The 20,507-nt window shown below is 36.9% G+C and overlaps 1 protein-coding gene across 1 annotated transcript in view; it reads right to left on the bottom strand.

The window, feature by feature from the left end:
- The window catches only part of TRDN (triadin), a 242,640-nt gene that overhangs the window by 190,180 nt on the left and 31,953 nt on the right, over positions 1 to 20,507 (bottom strand). Inside the window, 3 exon segments of the mRNA XM_050893954.1 lie at positions 6,039 to 6,080; positions 12,712 to 12,921; positions 17,814 to 17,821. Coding sequence (XP_050749911.1) covers positions 6,039 to 6,080; positions 12,712 to 12,921; positions 17,814 to 17,821 — 260 coding nt within the window.

Here is a 20,507-nt window from a genome sequence, read left to right as displayed (position 1 = left end):
TCTGGTTCTTCTCTCACAACTTTTCTAGAGTTTCTTTCGCACACACTTGTGCACTTCTGCATACTTAACTAGTTCCGGTCTTACTGCTCCTGTAGGCAAGTAAGCTGGCAAACAAGGAAGCTGTGCAGTTTAATGTGCTCCACTTTCCTGGGACCTCTAATGGAAGTGAGGCCTCTGCTCCCCCCTGTATTCACACCCAGGGAGAGCAGCCATCAGTGGGTAATACAAGTATTGCCTTAAAGGCTTTTCCAATTGTGATTTCACCAGATTTCTCCTTATCCTCTTTATGCTGACATAGTATTTCAGAGGAACTTTCCAGCCTCTGACAGAGTATTTCTTCTGATCTCTCTGTCCAACAAACTTCTATTTTCTTGAAATCTGTACAAAACAGTGCTTAGGAATAGGGACAACTCTCATTCAGTCTATGTTACTGTCCACTGTACTTGAAATGGCAGACTGAACGAGACTGAATGATTGCCCTATCTGTGTGAAGGTTTCCCACAAATGTAGACAATTGAAGATAGATCACAAATATGATTTGAGTTGTTGGCCTGGTCTTGTTCCTAGGAGTTTCAATAGAAATATAAACACTGAATTTAACAGTATCAAGAAGGGAACCATATCTCTGTTTACCATTATCTTTCTGTATGCAAATATTTTAGTAGGAAGTTAAACACAAGTCTCTTCAGAACTACTTCTGGTTGCAGTGTTCTGACTCACAAGCCAAATCTTAGCAGTAATCAGAAGTAGTCTCACATGGACTTGCAGGTTACAAAGACAGGCAAAGTGCAGGCTTGAAGCAACTTCTTTGATGACAACAGCATGAACAGTTATTTTCTAGAAGTGCTGTAATGAAATATACAAGTAATTTTATTTGAAAAATAAATGTATCACTAAATAATTCCTTTTATTTCTAATTAATTAATCTGAAACAGATTTTCTGATTTTCTATTATTTCGACTCTGCTTATTAATAATGCAGACCAAAGAAATATTTCGGTTAATGTTTTTTTTAAGATTGTGTTATATAGATATATACTACTGAACAATCAGGCACATCAAATAAATTAATTGTGTGCCATGATGAAATGATATAACTGCAAAGAAATATGCATGATCTCTTCATTTAGTGTACTATTGTGTGCACTATTTTATTCAGAAAGATAGAGTAGTATAACAGGGAATATTTACTTTACTTATCATAAGGCATTTATTTATTTGCATTGGCCTTATGCATTGAAATATAGAGATTTTATTTTTTCAACCGATTTGCCACAAATGCTCTTCTCAAGTGTTTACCAGGAGAATGAATACCTATATTTAAGCTATTAAAAAGTGAATCTGCAACCTGACCCCTGATGTCATTTGCACTTTATTCTAATCTAGAGGTGCTAAGGAGTCCAAGTGAACTAATAGAATGGACATGGCCAGAGGGGTCTTAGCCTAACTGAGGTTTTGATTCACAAGCAGGGATGGTTTAACTTTGGACAGCTGCCTTGATTTCCACTCTGGCTATCCACCTACCCTTTACCCACTGGTTGCTTAGGGATGGCTCGGGTGCTTTTACAGCCACAGGCTTTTACAGCTGCAGGGACTACAGCTGTAAACTAAACAAGAATTGGTGTCAATTTATTTTAATATACTCGTCTATCAACTAGCAGTTCAAGAACTGCTTCACAGGTAGCAGAGCTGTCCCCCTGGGCAGGCAAGGGAAATGCTCAGAGAAGAGCAAGATCAAGAGCAGAGGAAATATTATTCCAACCACCCCAAGGCAAGCCATCTTTGCTGATGAATCAGAGCCCTCAACGTCATATCCTGGTCTTTAATTTATAACATCTTCATAGCAAACTATGAAAAGGGATTAGAAATTGTAAGTGTCCAGAGGCGAAATTCTCCAGTCATGCCTACACTAACAGGCCCAAGTTGCAAATCCTGTTTAACATAAAAAGTTTAGAAAAATCAGTTTGGGGCTGTGCAGAAGACACTTTAGTGGTATTTGCAAAATTAAATTTTGTATACAAACAGATACTGCGAGATCCACGTGTGGTCTGATGCAAGTGACACAGGCCTGGAAAGTTGTCTCCTTGTGCATGAATCTTCTGTTTAATTTCTGTTGCATTTCCTACATTTTTAGAAAGTCGTGCTAACAGTAATGATGTGTCCTAAAATGCCTGAGAACACCACACCAGGTAATGCTGAAGTGAAAATTGCTACTGATCAAATCCATGCTTTTAGCTCTCCCCACAACTTCGACAATAGCAGGTTCTTTCCCTAGTAGAACAAAGCACACAAGAAACAGAGGAAATAAAGCAATTCAGGGGGTAACAAATAGAAAAAAAGATGCCATTTGCCTCACACACATGCAAAGAAAGATAACCATTTCCAGAGGATTTGCATACTCTTGCTTCAAGAGTGAAGCTGAGAGAATGCAGATTTTCATAACAAAGTTTGAGCTTGATATTTTGATGTAATTTAGATTTTTTTTTTTTTATTTAAAGATGGCCAGCAAGGGTACGGTATGATGAATTTTTTTTAGAATAGTCTTGGATTCAATGCATTCAGACTGAATTAGCTGTCCTCTGTCTGACATTTCATTTCTTGACAGATCTTAGAACACAAATTATTTTAAAACTGAGCTCACAATACACTTCTCTTGCTAGCATATGTTATATAGTATGTAATATATAATTTGTAACTAATCTATAACTATAAACTATAATTAATATATCATATATCATCTATTGTGCTGGGAACAGCAGGGGCAGGATCTTGAATTTGAACTGTAAAGAGCGCTTACGAATACAGAGTATTTCTCAGATAGATACAGGCTGTGAAGTTCTACCTTTTGCTGAACTTGTAAACAGGGACTGAGCCAATTGTTCCTCTTTGATAATGTAGTAGAAAAATACTAAATATCTGTTGAAGGAGGAAGGAGGAAGGAAGGGAAAAGAAGTGAATGGTTACCCACCAGATTAAACTCAGGGATGAAACATGTAATTAATATTGAAGAATTTTGTTGACAGTATGTAGTTTCATTTAATCACATCTTAAATTCAGATTATCCTATCTAGCCAAATGTACCTGAAAGCCAGGTGTTGAATCCCTGGTGGTTTCTAGACTCCCTCAAAAGCCAATGCAGAAAGATATACTGTGACCTTCAGAAGGCAAGTCTCTCACATTCCTCTGACATCTTTTTTAGGGTTATATGAATTAATTTCCAAAGACGGTCATCCCTTTCCATTGACTAGGAAGGAAAGGAAGCCTGAAAAATTAGCATGGACATGACACCTTATTTTCATATGACTGAGGTATGTGACATGGATCCTATTAGTGGATCAAGTTTCATATTTAAATCCTTCTTGTCATTGCACTCTTTGGCTAAGCACTTGGATTTGTAACTATACATTCATAATTAATTCCAGGTCAATATGACTATTCATCTCGATAAATTACTTGCATTCCAAAACAGCACTGGTACCACCAACAGTGCTTTGCTATAACATGTTTTGTCATGGTCTTTTATTACTTGGTACAATATAAGAGATGTTTTTCAGTTCAGTAAAAGTTCAGCTCTACTTGTGCTGGCACTTTCACTGCTATGAGAATAATTAACAGTTTTGACTTTTTTTTTTTTCAGTGGGAACTTTAAAATTTTAATTCCAGAACTTTCTGGCAAATGCTGAAATTTGGAAGAGTTAAAGCTGACAGAGAAAGAATCCTAGTTGAATTGAAAGGCTTTGTAAACTAACTTTCAACAAAACCTTATTGTAGGAAAACTCAACTGAATTTGGTTGGAGAATGTTTGTTACCTGTTGTAGACATCTGCAAGAAAATTTGGAAGCTTGTTTGGATTTTCTTTACTAAACATATGCAAATTTGGTTAAAATAATTCTTTAAGAAATAATTTCAGATGTGTTGTAGGTATTAAATACTTCTGGGAACTCCCTGTGTATTTTGAAACTGGCTTTCATGATCACTACATCAAAATTAAACTGCTATAATTCTTTGTAGCTCTCCAGCATTATTGGTACAGAAACAGTAGTTTGATTCAAAATGTGAGAACAAGAATTCCAAACAACTAATTTCTTCAGTTTTGAACTCTCCTTGGCTCACAATTTTAACTCCAATTGATTTTAAAATAGAATTCATACCTTTAATGGTAATTAATAACTCACACTTAACACAGCTTTTTGAAATCAACCAATGACAGACTTCCAAAGTCCTTCAGTCAGCATTAGGTACGTTCTTGGGACAGAAGGTAATTTTCATAAAATGACAAAGTCACTTCAACTTCAGTAAAATTGTGGTATTTTGTGAACAGAAGAACCGTTCTTTTTTTTCATCAGGACAGATAATGGGTCCTTTAACATTGGCTTTTGGGAACGGGAATTAATTAATCACATGGTATGATTTGTTGTAGTGCCTTAAGCAAATTTGGTTATGTTTCATGGTCTGTGTCATTTATTCCTGTGAAGTGCACAACAAAAAGTGACTAATTGATTTATCTGTGCAAATCACTTCAGTCATTATTCCAGTCTTAATAACTCTGCCAGGAATGTAGTCTCCTATCAATCTTTTTTGCTTGTCAAATAGTTAAATATATACTCAAAGTTCAACCTATTTTAAAGGTCTTTTTTTTTTTTAATGAATTGCAGTGAATTACTTAATAATTGTTGGATTTTCATCAATTACATATTTTGACTCCAGTGAATTGAATGCAATTAAATTACAAATGACGTTAATTATCTGGTGTAAAGATTGATCTATGAGATATAATCTAATTCATAGATACTGACAAGGTGCAGCTGATGAAGACAGAGAATTTTTGTCACGTTTGATAAAATACAAAAGCCTAATACTAGTTTGTGATAATAAAACATATCCTAGTTTTAGTAAAATATTCTCTTATAAATATAGAGACTTGTATTCTAATTTGAAAGTTTATATATTTTTAAGGTTTGTTATTAGTAGTAGTAGTTTGTTTCTACTCCGTGGTTTTCTGAAGAGTAGTATTTAACATATCAAACTCAATACACACATAAAGTCTCCCATTATTAATATTCCAGTTTATCAGCATAGGTGTCCTTAGGTCTTGTCTTCCTATTTCATAGACTGTTTTTGTCATGCTTATGGCACTAAGCTTCAGGACAAACTCTGGTGGGTATCACTGAATTATAAGTATAAAACCAATACCAAAGAAAACTCAGACTAAACATTGCCCAGTAATTTCCATTTTATAGGTACTTAAATTGTAAATATGAAGACTACAGTCTGTAGTATAAATCTTCTCTGTCTCTTTCTACTATCAGCCTTAGATAATTATATTGAGGTGAAGTCCATAGAGAAAACCTCACCTGAAAGTGGACAAAGGCATTTTACCCAAAATGAGAAGTTATACATAGAATCTACTTGCCAAAATTTAGAAAGAAATTCACAAAGTGTCACAAAGCATCAAGTAGTTTCAGGTACTTTTGATATAGCCATACACGTGGACAGGAACGTAGGTTTAGGATGGGCTTTACATGTAATTTATATGACTCAATTTGATATCAGCTGAAAGGCTTCTGATTTGATGGATCAGACCCTAATTAGGTGGTGTTTTCTGAAACAGCCAGACATTTTAACTAAAATAATTTGAAGGTTTATTTTTTCTTATTCTAAGGATTCAATTCTCTGACTAGGAACACAGATCTTTTAACTTCAGATTTAAAAGGCAGTGCTGTTAAATAATTGTACAATGGCATTTTTAAAGGGCATTTATGAGGGTAAAATGAGTATCTCTCAGGTTGTCACCATTTCCTGAGAATCTCCTGACTGAGGGCGTCTCTTAGCTGACAGATCTGTTTCAAGCATGATGTGAAAATTGGGAGGAGGCTATTGCAATGAACTTTGCAGCCCCAGCCAGCCAGAGTTGGGGTTAGCAGAGAAGCAGTGCTGCCGCGTCCTGGCACTCTGCTCGTGCCCATGCTTTGTTATTGCCGTCCAGCAGACCGCACGCGCACACGCGTATTCAGAACACTGCAGGCAGAACATCTTTACCAGGTGGTAAACAGGGGTCATCGCAATGTTGTGAATAGGTGGCTATAGCCGATGGCAACAGGATGAACCCCAGAAAGGCCAATAAAAAAAAGGAAGAAACACCGTTAGCAATAACGAACATCCTCAGCTGTCTCTTGACTAAAGGAAGCAGTCAAGGAGTGAAGTGAGGAGTTATTTAATCTCTGTAGGGCTGCTGTTATGAAGCAGAAATTGGAGTTCATTAAAAAGAAAAACTGTACGCTGTAGGTGTGAGATAACACAGTATGAATCAGAGCAATGTAAAACCATGGTTAAGTAAGGCACAGGTATTTTCACAAGTTACAAACATATTCTATTGCTGAAAAGAATGTATTACATATAGTTGATTCTAGTTGAATTATTTTGATTTCTTCAACAGCAAATAACCAAAGAATTACATTACTGCAATTGTTACTGAAATGAATTACTGGTTTTGTTTGTTTAAAATTAGAAATTGCACAGATAGCATTATGGGCCGGAAATTTGGTTTGTGTTTTGTATCCCATGAAGCACATTTAAGCATGCAAGACTTATTTCTCTTCTTAGATCCTTCCCTATTCATTGAGTCAGTTTCTGAAATTTCATATTTTCAACTTCATGACCTCATGAAGTTTGATCTATCACTATTTATCATCTTGTATATGCTAGACCATTTGAGATGAACGCAGTACTTGCAGCACTGCAGTACTTGATAGACTGTCATTCTTTCCAGTATAAACTCATTTTCTAGGGGTTTATAACTCAGCTGTGAGATTTGCTGCAGAGTAAAACATGGGAAATAAGATGTCATCTGGGCAGCCCTTCTTTAAACTGGAATTTGGTTTAAATCCCTTTGATTTTTTTTATATTATGGAAGACAGTGAAAAAAAATTGTTTTGTAGGTTTGGGGTACGTTAGTGGAAGTCCCATATAATGCAATTAAGAATTTCATTAAGAATTTTGAAATGGGTAAGCTGTTTACTCATGGTCTGGATTGACACCTGTAAATACAGTAAAAATTGTATTTCAAAAGACTATAGCACTGTTTTGATAAGTTCCAAGGTGAGCACAGCGAGGGCCAACACCTTTTTTTTACATCCCACTCCTTTGTTCTGTGGGAGATTTGTCTAGGATTTTGCATGTATGGAAAAGCTTTCACCAATTATTTTAATTTGGTGAGACTGTGAAACACCTCTTGCACCAAGAGACAAAATTATTTGTTCCATTAAGTTTGCTGGTGCTCTAAACTAAGCCACAAGTTCATTCTTTTTCCTGAATAAGTGCAAAGGCATTATCAATTTTAATACTGGTGGATATACTGTTATAAAATACAAGAGTAAACATAAGTACACTTTTCTTTTTACAGTTCTTAAAAGTTTCCAGTGAACACAAGCCCAACAGAATGACTACAGTGTGATGACACTCCAGGAGAAAAGTGGATGTATATATTCCTAATAATGATTATCTCACAAAAAAAAAAAAAAAAAAAAAAAAAAAAAAAGAAAAGAAAAGAAACCCAGTAGAATAGCTGTATTTTGCTGACTTCTCTTAACGACAAAACAAACACTCTGCACCTAACAGGTTTTGCACTTTACAGTTTTATCATGCAGGAGACTGAGGAAAAAAATGTCCGTGTGTCAGTTATCCAGTACAAGTTGTTTGGAGTCCTGTTCTTTACCTTTGTGTGTCTTTTTTCTCCAAAATACAGATGTTCATGTGAATATATGGTTCCTAATTTTTTGTTTGTTTGTTTTCCTCTACTGGAGAATATTAATAGGTGTATCATCCTGACTACCCAGGGCCAGCCAAAAGCTTTCTGTGGCTACAAGACAGTAATAGAAGTGACCACAAGCTCAGGCAGGGAAATGGTGACTTCAGACTGTGTTAGTCACAAGCTGATGCAGGAGACCCCACAACAATTTGGCCAGATGTTTTGCCATTAACTTAAAAAGAAAAAAAAAAAAGGCATTAAAGAAAACATCTGACTGGAATCCCTGTTGCTTCTTGTGGAGCTGGGAGCTCCGTGCCTCCCTGCCCTGTTAGCTCCCCATTCCTGTCATTGACAGGCATGACCTCCACGGAGATCTGCCTTTGCTGCAGGTCTCTAAAAAGCCTTTTTATGGTTGAGCAAAAGGAATTATCCACAACAGAGAGCCTGCTCTTTTTTCTTTTATGAAAGCAGTCATGATAAAATGGCAAGGTCATCACGCTGTGTGTGTGTTCTATATTTTCACTTGGATTATTTTGTGGATAGTTTTGGGTTTCATAGATTTGGTGAGGTTTCATTAGGTTTGATTTAGTCTAGCCTTTAGGTGACTGGCTAAATCACTATCAATTTACTCTGAATATTGAACACTCTGGATCTGAAATTAGTGTGGTGTTAATTAGCTGTAATTGGTCACAGAGATGGCAGAGAATTCTGAACACTTTGTTAGCCCATTAGCAAATGTGGATTCCTGGGCAATCTATCTTTAGGACTAAAATAATCTTAAATTATTTAGTTACATTTACCAATTAAAATATGTAATCCAGTTATGTGTACAAGAAATGCGTGAAATATATTCATGAATTATGAAGCCAATTAACAAGGTGTATTTTCTAACACAAAGGATGGTAGTAATAACAAACTGTTGCAAAGCACACATCAAACCAAAATGAATCTTTTTCTGCATTTCTGAAAATACCGAGAATGTATAAGCGATCTTCCAATGCGGTATGCTACTTATTGCATATTCATACACGCTACCTACTGAATGAGGTTTGTAGTTTCTTATCTCAGGCTTTTGTAATGCATGTCACCTTCATACCACATTAGAAATATTTCAGTTATGTTTATAGTTGTACAGTACAACATGATAGGAACGCAAGCTTTCATTTCTTTCCTCAAAGGAATGAACATACACTAAAGCGAAACAGTGCAAAATTTAATTTCCTTCTTCTGAGCATATCGAACAGGGGCAAATCTTTCAGCACTGATCTAATCCTTGTATCATGCTTTCCTCCAAATCCACTGCCAAAGCTGACTTGCAGATCCCATCTCTATTCTAACCTCTGATCAAACTGACACATAACCACCAAGGAGGCACAGTTTTACATGTGCAACCCGTAACACAGGGTCTTCCTGCAATATTTTATATCATAACCAGCACCTCCTGAATATTACAGAGTACTGTAGAATTTACAGTAATCATGTTCTGGATGTGTAAAATTACACAAAGTATATCTTAAATCTTTGTATGAGTGGAGCTTGAATTCATGTAATCTAACTTCAGCTACCTAAACCCCAAGTGTTGTCCTCCCTCAGCCTCCCTCAGTTCTAAAGGCTCCTTTTCAAGTACTGAATAGAGAGGGCCCCCAAAAAGTAATTTACCACATCTATTTTAGGATGAAACCAAACACCTCATTTTCATATAGTTACTTCTGGGACAAATTTCATTGTATATAAATTGTCAAAATTCCCAAACTTGATAGTTTACTTCTAAAAGAACATGAAACCATAGTAATCAAGAAGCAAAATCTATGGGTTGGCACTCTAATCATAGAGGCAACATGAAGTTTATACTGATAAATTAAAAGAATACATAAGAGCTAAAATACATATACTAATACTTTATGGCTTTTTGGAATTATTTGCCTTTAAGATAATGAGAGTAAAATTGTTAGTTGTTGAAAGAAGAAAACAATGCTTGAGTTCAAGTCTAAAATACTTCCTACTCTGCTGATGTGTTGTGTTTCTACTCAGCTCCATGAATCTCTCTGTAATCTAGGTAACTCATCATTTAGGGCATTGCACTTCCTTTATTGGCCAGGGGCTAGCAGCTCTGTAGTGTAATCAGGAGGAACAAATCCATGTATATTCCTCAGCCACACAGTTCCCAGCCTGGTTTACTATGTCAAGCCGCTCCTGTTTTCTGCTGCAGTCAGTCCTGTGCAGTACAGTCACTACTAACGGCTCTGCTATGAAGATGGTCATTTCTGGCACAGAAACATAGTAGAAGTCTCTGGTGGAAGCCCGTAGGTCAGAGTCCTCTGTCATCTTTGTAACTGCCCTTCAAAAAGCTGCAGGCTGCTCCTAGGTCACTCCTCAGTTTCCTCTTTTCTAGACCAACTGAGTTAAGCTCTCTCATCTTGCCTCATTCATATGCTATACATACTTTCTAAACTTGAACTTCATGGAACTTCAGGTAAAGAAATGGGAAAGAAATTGAATGCACTGACTTATGAAAGGCAAGTGTTATTTAAGGAAAAATACACTGAATATTCTGTGTTTTATAGATTACAAAATATACAGTTGAATACAATTTCTCTGGCGTCTTTCATTTCCATTTGAAAACTAGGAAATTAATTTTAATCATGCTTGCAAAACTAAACTTACAGTCCTGAAAATAACTATTCACTTTTTTTATGCAGGTCTGGTTGTTCAAAGAACAGTGTCAAACCCAAGAGAAAATATCACTGAGTTTTAGATTTAAAGAGTCACTTTAAAATATGCTCCAAATTCTACTTTCTATATGAAAAGACAGCATTACCTCCACTGGAGGCAAAGGGCCAAACTGTCAGAAGGTGAAAATCATTCTAGTATCAATAATGCCAGCCAGTTGGCCTATGTGAAATCTTCAGCTATTTCCATGTAATTTTTATAAATCAGTGGGTTTAACATGGAAAAATCAGACTGAGTAGGAACTCAGGAGTTGAAACCCAAGGGTCATGATACGAGCTATGTAGCCATTGTTATATTTATGTAAATACAGAAAACAGTCTAATAAATCCTGGTCTGAAGGAGCACAACAGTTCCTTCTCTTAACATTTCACTGTTGAGACACGATTTAAATGCTGCCTTAATTAATCACTTAGGAACAGAAATATCTTTGGGAAGGAAAAGAAACGAGCTCATGAACTCAAAATACTAAAGTATCATCTCCGAGATCTCCACAAAATACAAACTCACCCTGCAGATTAAATTTTACATTATTTTATTTCTACAGTCTGGTCTGAAAATGTCAGTTTCCGTCAAGACTTGTGGGATTTAAGCTCATTTAACCAATACAACGTGAACATCAGACTTCCACCTGCTTAGAAATTTTCCTTCAGTCTCCAGTATGAATACAGATTCTCATTGCTTAGCATTACCCTGACTAGTATATCGAGCATGCATGAGCTGACAGCCGTTCAGGAATTGCTTGGTTTAAGAGTTTATTCTGAGTTATGCCCTGGTTCTTGACTGCTCATTGAAAACATATTAAGAACTTGACCGATTGATTGACAGTTAATATGGAAAATTAAAAGCAGAATATGGTGGTTTCTCTCTCTTGGTTTATATCTACATTGTAGCATTAAGTGTGTGGTGTCCAAATTAAAATCTGATGCCTGTTTTGGCAGGATTACTCAAAAGTAACTATATGTTTTGCTGGGACTCAGATGACTTCCTTCTGAAAACAAGGACAGATGAGAAGCAAAAAATTTAAGAGAGGTTTGTGATACATTATCTCCATGTTTCAAGCTTCTGTGTCATCCATTGATCCAGGCTTGGTCGGTTTCTTTCAAGATCTATGTCTCAAAAGCTTTTTAAGTAAATCTTGAGGTCAATAATGATATATAGCAGGACAAAAATCTATGGATTTATCAGTAAACTAATAAAGTCCAGGAAATTAACTTTGAAACATCAACTCAATTTGTTTTAAATTAAAAGGCTGAAGTCTGAATTTCAATTCCTAGTTAATTATTGTGACAGATGTGATAACTTTAGAGCTGGAGCTCTTATTTAAGAAAGAAAAGGACCCTAATCATTTGTTTTCTGTTTCACGTACATGTTTTGCCATTGTTACAGGCTGTTTACCTCACAAAAGTTTTACTGCTCAAGTGGCTTGCTGAATGCTACGCACACTTTACAAACATAGGTAGTTAATTTATTTTATTTTTCATTATATATCATTACCAGATACAAGGCATAAAAATCAAATAGCAATGAGGTAATTTCTATTCCCCATCCCTTTCTTCCCATTCCTCAAACACGATCCCAGTCCTTGTACCACCCATTTCATTTTCATCTTTGCCCTCAGTAACCAATATGTACCCCAAAACTTGATCTTGTTCAGTCAGTTTGCCAAGTCTTAAACTAGGCTAGAATTATTGCCTTATTAAAGATAAGGGTGTAACATAGCTAATATTAAGAATCTGGTCCTCTGTGCTTATGGTTTTTGAAGATGAATTTAGGGTTAACATGTTTAGAAATGATCTTTTGCATTTTTCTTGTCATTGAACAGTGTAAGCAGATGTCAGAATACTCAAGGCAACTATGAAAGACTTTTAAAAATATATTTCAGAAAATAAGAATTAATAATTAATTTTATTTTTCTTGAAATAATTTTATGTAGAAATTGCAAAACAGAAATCTGACCATACATGCTCATATACTTATTCTATTACTGTCAACATACATATTTTCCAGGATGAGGATGGGCTGCAAAATGGCAAGATTTAGATTATAAAGATGTATGAAGTGTAAACTAATACGTTCTGACATTGCTCACAATATCTCCTCTCACAGTAAACTCAGCAGAGACACTGTGCTGTCTCCAAGAAGCTGAGAGATATGCATATTTATATAATACAAATTCCTTAATAAATTTTTAAATTTTAATGTACAAGATGTCAAACAGAATATGCTGAATTTTACCTGCAAAGGCTTTGTAATCCACCAAGTCAAACATTACAATAGCTACTGCTGACCAGGTAACAATCAGAGCAACAACAAGAAGCCATGCTGCTGGTGAGCTGAATGTTGTGATGAGGTCTTCTGTGACTGATTTCTTGCCCACTTTCATGGATGATGAGGGAACGGATCCGTTCTTACCATCTATTATTGTCGTGGTTGTAGACATACGTCCTAGGCAAACAGTCAAAGCAGAGGAAATAGAATGTAACACTTGGAGCCTAAAAATCAAGAATATAAGGGTTGTTTTGAAATTGCTCTGTAATAAGAATATTTAAAATAAATGTAAATATTGCATTATTAAAGACAAGCTCTTGTGCTTTCTGGAAGGAGTTTTTCCTGAACTGGGGACACTTTTAGTAAAGTTAATTTGGGAGCAAATATCGTGAAATAGCCACAACTGGCCTTTTTGATTATAATATGACAATTTTTAGTCTGCCATGAATAGCTACAGACCTAGGAGAGTGATTGATGAAAGCATAAAATATTATTACTCTCCAAAGGACTGTCTTGTTATGGGCTGTAGGCCAGATTCTCAGGTGATGTGATTAAGTGTACTTGCATTGACTGTAATGGAGCTAATGCATCTATACCACTCAAGGTTTGGCTGGAATTCTGCTGTCAAGGACACACGTCAATGGCAATAGGAACCTATATACTCCATTTCACCCAACAGAAACACAAATGATTTACATGCCCAGTATCCTTACAAGTTGCTAAGAGGCTTGTAGCTGATTTTCAAATACCTTTGTTTGTGGCATTTTTCACTTAATGAAATAATCTCCTAAGAAACAAGAGTTACTGTGCCAAACAAAACTTAATTCCAGAAAGCATAGGTTTGCTACTAGAAAGTTGGTAGGAAGGTGAGTACGTACGTTAGCTAAGTGAACAGTTGACACACATTAACTGTTAAATGGACAGTTAACAGTAGTGACTTAATCTACTTCTTCCTGGAGTATTAAGAAATGTTAATTCTGGACACAAACCAAAACTATGGTAACTGAAACCTGACCACATTTGAAAGTTCTCAAATTACTCTTCTTCACAAAAGAAAGTGATAACCTAAACAATCTTGGTTGGTATTTGTTTTCCAGTATATACAGTAACAATAGTAAAAATATTCATAACTCCACAGTCAAAAACAGTAGAAGAGCACAGTATCTCCACTTAGCTTAGTTTACAATATCTGCTTGTATGCTACTGTTAAAATATTCAAAGATATGTTACATATGTTCCTGGTCTGGTTGATGATACCAACTCTCCTAAATTAATGTCAGTGATTTCAGGGACCCTTGCCCACACAGAGTTCTGAAATTTCAAGGAATCAGGTGATGCCTGGTTTGCTCATACCTTTGCTTCTCACCCTGAGATCACCTATCTTCTGTCACAGCTGATACAACCTATAAAGCTGATAATTTTCTAGGATGACAGAGGTAAGGAAAGTGACAGAGCTGCTCTATACAAAGATAAACAGATTTAGTTTCACTTTTCACATAGAAGATGGCAAGTATGCATTTGGAAACTATCACTAGAGCTAAGGTACAACGCTGTTGAAGACTTTCAGATATTTGCCATCATGACGTATGTAGCCTCTATTTGAGAATCACTATATTGATATTCTTAAAGAAATAAATGAAGAAAGGATTAGATCCTTGGTATTACCCAGAGGTACATATATTTATCCCTAAAAAAAAAAAACATGGCACAACAAGTCTTTCTGTCCCTATGCTAATGAATACTGGTTTTGTTCCTTTTCCTGTAGAAAGTGAGAACAATACTCTAAAGTGATACTGAAATGACCTTTATGTATCTTACATATATCTGTAAAACTGGGAAGGACAACTTTGGTATCAGAGGTTCCCTAACTCTTAATCTGTCATATCCATAGAGTGTTCAAATTCATACCCCAAACTATTCTACATTTCTTTTGTTTATTATGTAGTGCATTGCATTTGTGTGTACTTCCCTTAGCTCTACCTTTTAAGCTGGCTTCCACACAAGGATCCTGACACTGATCAGTGCCTTGCTTCAAGCCCCAGAAAGCTGCTCTGCTACACAGCAGTGTTGTATAAGCAGGACAAGATTGGCATATTACATGTTTTTTGTTACTTACTTGAAATTTAGTCTTATTTATAGAAAGTTTATTCTGCTTATGAATAATGTCTATCTACTAGGATAGAATTTATACACTTTTTTTTTTAATAGTATAAAACCATCACTGCTTCCATTTTGCCAAACATAAATGTTAGATCAAACATTTCACAGCAGGAGGAAAAATCTGCCAAGTGACAACTAGCAATAAAGATCAGCTTCCTAAAGTCAAATTCAAAATCAATAGCATTTTGTTATCCTACTGCATACAAAATGCAAGTAATTTGTGCATGCAACAGGTCATAAATGACACATTATGCATTTTTTTCGCTTGGGCATATCAGTCAGAGTTTATGATGTGTAAGAGAGAATAGAAAGGTACTGTCTCATCTTGACAAATCTGATCAGTACCAGAGCATATCTCCAAAGACATACTAATGACAGATATTTGCACAGTTATAATACAAGCAATTAAAACTCTATGTGTGTATATAGATATAGACTTACACATATAATTACCATTCAAAAGATCATTCCTCTAGGTCTGTTGCTGTGTAAAAATAGTTCCTTCCTATTTAGTATACCTAACTTTTCAAATTCAGACTGCTATGTGCCTTCTTTGGTGAAGAAAATAGTTTGCCACAATTTATCACTCATCTGAGCAATGTTGCAGAGACAAAGCTCAAGTATGCTAGAAGGTTATCTATCTACTGCATGCTTTTGGCTGCTAATGTAGCCAAGTCAGATTTCCCCTTAAAAACTCAGGTTGTTATACAATAAAATAACCACCATTACATTCATTGAAGTGGGAGTGAACAGCTATTGACTCAAATGTGACTGGAATGAAGCTAAGAAAAATGCTGTTATAGTGCTAGAGGTTCCCGATGCAGGCGTTTGCAATATGATTCAGGTGCCTAAGAAAGATGTCCAGTGTTGTTATAGATGCTTTATAGTATCAGAGACATCCTCACAGGACTGGCAGGCATCATCTACAGGACAGTAACTTCTGAACTGCCTGGAAGAAGCCAGACAGGATGTCCTAAACCACTGAAAACAGAAATCAGATTTTTATGTCCCTAGATACTAATATAAACGAAATTGGCTGGAGGAGTTTATCTGAGGACTCCTGAGGAAGACATTGTTTGCTACTACATAATCTCATGTGGGGTGGATTGTATATTGATACCATCATAATTTCATGATTCCAAAAAGAGGCAATAACACCAAGATGATTGCCCTCCCCCCTACAACCATTCTGATATTGCAGTACCCATGGTGCTATCCTGATGCTTTTCTCTGCCTGTTCCCTGCTTTGCGGTGCCCAGGTGTTGTGTGCATTTTTGTCCATCACTTACCAGTGCTAACCTCCTCCCCAAACCTGCAGTGATGCTATTTACACAGCTAGACTAGTAGAGAAAGAGGGGACCTACACATGGGCAATGTTGCCATCATTTCAGTGAGCAGCAATTCTCCTTTTTCTCAGAAAAGTGCCAAAGTTAAGCAGAGTTCCTGCCGAAGAGGTCAGTGGGGCTTCAGGTGCCCAGTGGGGGAATGAGAAAGACAGGCATTTTTGTTGCTTTAAAATCTCCTGGCGGAGCCTATTGAGTTTTACCTTTACAAATGACAGGGGTCATTCAGCAACAGGTTAAAATCAGATTCCTGAACTTCTCCAGACATCCTTGTCGCCCATATAATAATATTTTCTCTCCCAAGACAAATTTCACTGTCTGTATTACAGCCAACCAGAATCCAAGTCAGTTTACTTTAGATGAACACTGCAGTGGATCAGGAGATTCATGAGCAGATCAGTTGTCCCTGCTTTGGGGGAGGCAACATCCGTCACAGGAGTGGAGGATGCAGCTGAAGGCTGTTACAATTTCAGCCATCCAATTTTAATCCACCACCACATGTCTGCTAGTGCCTCCTGGCACTTTGGGTTGTGATTGCTATTGATTTTCAATGAGGATGGAAACTTTAAAAAGTTATATATACATTTCTATAAAAAGATTACTCTGAGGATATATACCTCTGACTCCACATCACAATTTCTCATGCACACAGAACTACCCCATCAGGTCACAAATGTCACCTTTACATCAACAGATTGATTTGCTAAATTTTAAACAGCTAAAACTCTGAGATTCTTACTATTCCTCTAGTTTCAGAGTTGTCACTTAGCATACAATCTGAAGACCCATAAGGTCTTGTAAGTATAAATAAACCTTGACAATTGGTGACAACTTTGAGGAGAACACCATGTAACTTTCAGAGTCCAGAGTGAGCTTGTGGTCTTGGCAGCTTAGATAAAATACCCTTTGTATTTGTGAGGTGAGCTCTCCTGAAGGCATAATAAGCAGAGGAGTCCATGGGTAAGGATGGGGACTTGATTTTACAGTTCAGCAGCTAAACCTTCCACTACCCCAGAAGAAAAAAAAAACAAAACAAAAAACCCAAACCAAAACAAAAAATATCCCTACTCCATTCAGACTCATTTAAATGTAATATAGTAATTTTCTGTATTTATGTTATTTCATAGTTATTTTATGTATAACAGCCCTCGTTCTGCCAATAGCAGACACAAAAAAAACCAAATAAAATATTTAATCTGCAATGCCTTTTTAAGGCTGGGCTTATTAAAAGCAGAGGGCTAGTCGTGCTACTAAAAAAAAGAGGTTGTTCCCTTCTAAATAATAATATTGTTGCCAGGGCAATTCAGTTGGGATGTGAGAAGCCTCAATGCAGTCTGCTCTAAATGAGAGCTGGTAGATTTTGACTTGTCTGTTCCACTCCCCAGATGAACACTCCAATAAATAGGCTAGGGAGTATTCTGGATTCAGGTCATTAATGGCTCCTGTTCAACCTATTCCACTTCACTTGGAATATTTAAATACTAATTAAGGGAGCAGAAAAGAGAAAGAATGACTGTATAAATTGACACTGTATGTGAAGCATGGGCTCAAGCCTTGAGCTTTAACCCAGTGACCTTATCAATCCACCACTGTTGTGATCAGGCAGGCAGGAGTCTCAGCCTAAGGTAAGGAGGGTACTGCAGGGAGAAGAGGACGAGGGATTAGAACCCTTCAGTGAAGGACTGGGCAATGGATATACAATAATCTGCTGCATTTTTTCAGGCCCTGCACATCACCCTTAGTGAGTCCACAGACCTCTGCAGCTCTCACAATAATCACTCTTTTCCCATGCAGGGAAAATGCTTTCTACCACAAGAAAAGACTATACCTATGCCTGTTGTTCAGGTGATACTTATGCCTGACTGTGGCATCCTCCTCTTTTCATCTCTCTGCTAAGGTTTCTGCACCCTTGGCTTATACAAATGGAAAGGAAAAGACAGAATTTCTGCTGTGGTTAATAGTTAGTAGCTCGCAATAAAATATCAGTAACAATATTCTTTCCTGAAGTTGTCTAATGACTTTTGTCCAGAAAGCTTTTGCTTCGTCATAAGCATGTAGCAAATTCCCTGCACTTCCATAGGCACAGGGAGTTGAAAACTCTTCACTGGACTCATGCTTTTTGCCTCCTTTATACATTTATGTGGGAACAAAATGCAGAGAAAAGAGAGACCCTCAGAACTCATTGTACGCCCCCGAACAGAGAGCCTCCACCATCTTATCTGGCCAGCACCAGAGGCCAAGAGATGCAGATACTGGACAATGAGTAACAATGCAGAACAGCTCAGAGGAGGAAGAGCAAGAGGAGTCCAGATGGGCAAAACCTTTTGTTCTCCTCCGTATGCTGCTAAAGCATGTGATTACAGTGGACTTAAAACCACTTACTGTGGAGGACCTATAGTCCTGGTAAACTTCAATAGGTTAGGAACCTAGTTAGATCCACTAATAAGGATCATGTTTTCTATTGGACACACATGGCAATATAAAGGCAAGACTCTTCCTAACACTGATAGAGGCAGATGGAAACAGGGAAAGACTACTTAAATAGGCAAATTCAGCTTATCTTTGAAAGCTCCTCTCTCTCACTATTATCTGCAACAGACTCTGTGAGTAGGGCAGTGATCTACAGTTCAGCCCAGAAATGGGTGGCGGGCACCTAGTGTAGGTCTTCTGAGTAAGAAGGAGCTTCTGCAAACTGTTGAGCAGAAATGTCACAATTTTAAGAAAAGCTATTAGAGCTGCAGTATAAACCTTCTCTTGAGATGGCTGACATTCAGCTATTTCTTTTCTTTTGTATCGTATTACATCCCTGTACGTATGGATGGATGAATGCAACTGAAACAACTAAAAGGGAATAATATGTAAAAGGAATTTCACAAATGATACCAGAATTTACAGACTTCTAAATTCATCACACAGAGTACTGAAGTGTTGCTCTACAGTTTATGTAATTAAAGTGCACAGAGAAAAACCTCTCAACACATATCATCTATATATTGGCAAACTTCTCAAAATTAAAAGGTAGTCTTTCTGCAGACTAAAGGCTTAGAAAGCTGTGACTGGGACTGTCTGTGAGGGAACATTTGCAGATTTATTGGTGACTGATAGTTATAAAAATGTAATATTCTTTATGAAATGTGGAAAATAGGGTTGGAGATTATGCAGCAACCAATTCTACATGACAAAAGAAATAGAATAGAGCTTATGGAATATGGAGAGGATGGTGCATGAAAATTAACTGAATGATTGAATTCAGAAAAGGCACTTATAATTACATATAGTGCTGTGTACTTTTTTAATTTCCTTTTCTGTTATTATATCTGTATTGGTTTTATTTTTGATCAATAGAGAGCATCTGATAATTTGAAGAAGTAAATTGTATTAATCTTTTCCATTCATTCTCCAAGAAATTATGTACAACAATCTTTTGATCTCATCGATTTCAATAAGAAGTTAGTAGAATAAAAAATACATCCTATCAAGCCATTTCATTATCTAGTTCAAAGAAAATGTGTACTTCATACAGTATCAATAAATAATTCTAATAGCAGTATTACTACTAGTAAATACTATGAGGTGAAAACTAGAAATTATTAATGCTGTATTCTAAGGTGTGGTATATATTTTGGGATTGTAATAATGACTGTTTCTTAGGATACTGTGGCAAGTTGACCCTGGCGGATGCCAGGTGCCCACCAAAGCTGCTCTATCACTCCCCCTCCTCAGCTGGACGGGAGAGAGAAAATATAACAAAAGGCTCGTGAGCTGAGATAAGGACAGGGAGATCACTCACCAATTACCATCATGGGCAAAACAGACTCGACTTGGGGAAATGAGTTGAATTTATTACCAATCAAATCAGAGTAGGATAATGAGAAATAAAAAATAAATCTTAAAACACCTTTGTCCCACCCCTCCCTTCTTGGGCTTAACTTTACTCCCAAATTCTCTACCTGCTCCCCACCAGCAGTGCAGGGGGATGGGGAATGGGGGTTGCGGTCAGTTTATCACACGCTGTTTCTGCTGCTCCTTCCTCCTCAGGGGGAGGACTCCTCACACTCTTCCCCTGCTCCAGCATAGGGTGCCTCCCATGGGAGACAGTCCTCCACGAACTTCTACAATGTGAGTCCTTCCCACGGGCTGCAGTTCTTCAGGAACTGCTCCAGCGTGGGTCACTTCCATCGGGTGCAGTCCTTCAGGAACAGAATGCTCCAGTGTGGGTCCCCTGCAGGGTCACAAGTCCTGCCAGCAAACCTGCTCCAG

Source organism: Gymnogyps californianus, chromosome 3, assembly GCF_018139145.2.
Source record: "Gymnogyps californianus isolate 813 chromosome 3, ASM1813914v2, whole genome shotgun sequence".
NCBI lineage: Eukaryota > Metazoa > Chordata > Aves > Accipitriformes > Cathartidae > Gymnogyps > Gymnogyps californianus.
This window is presented reverse-complemented; position numbering and strand designations above follow the sequence as displayed.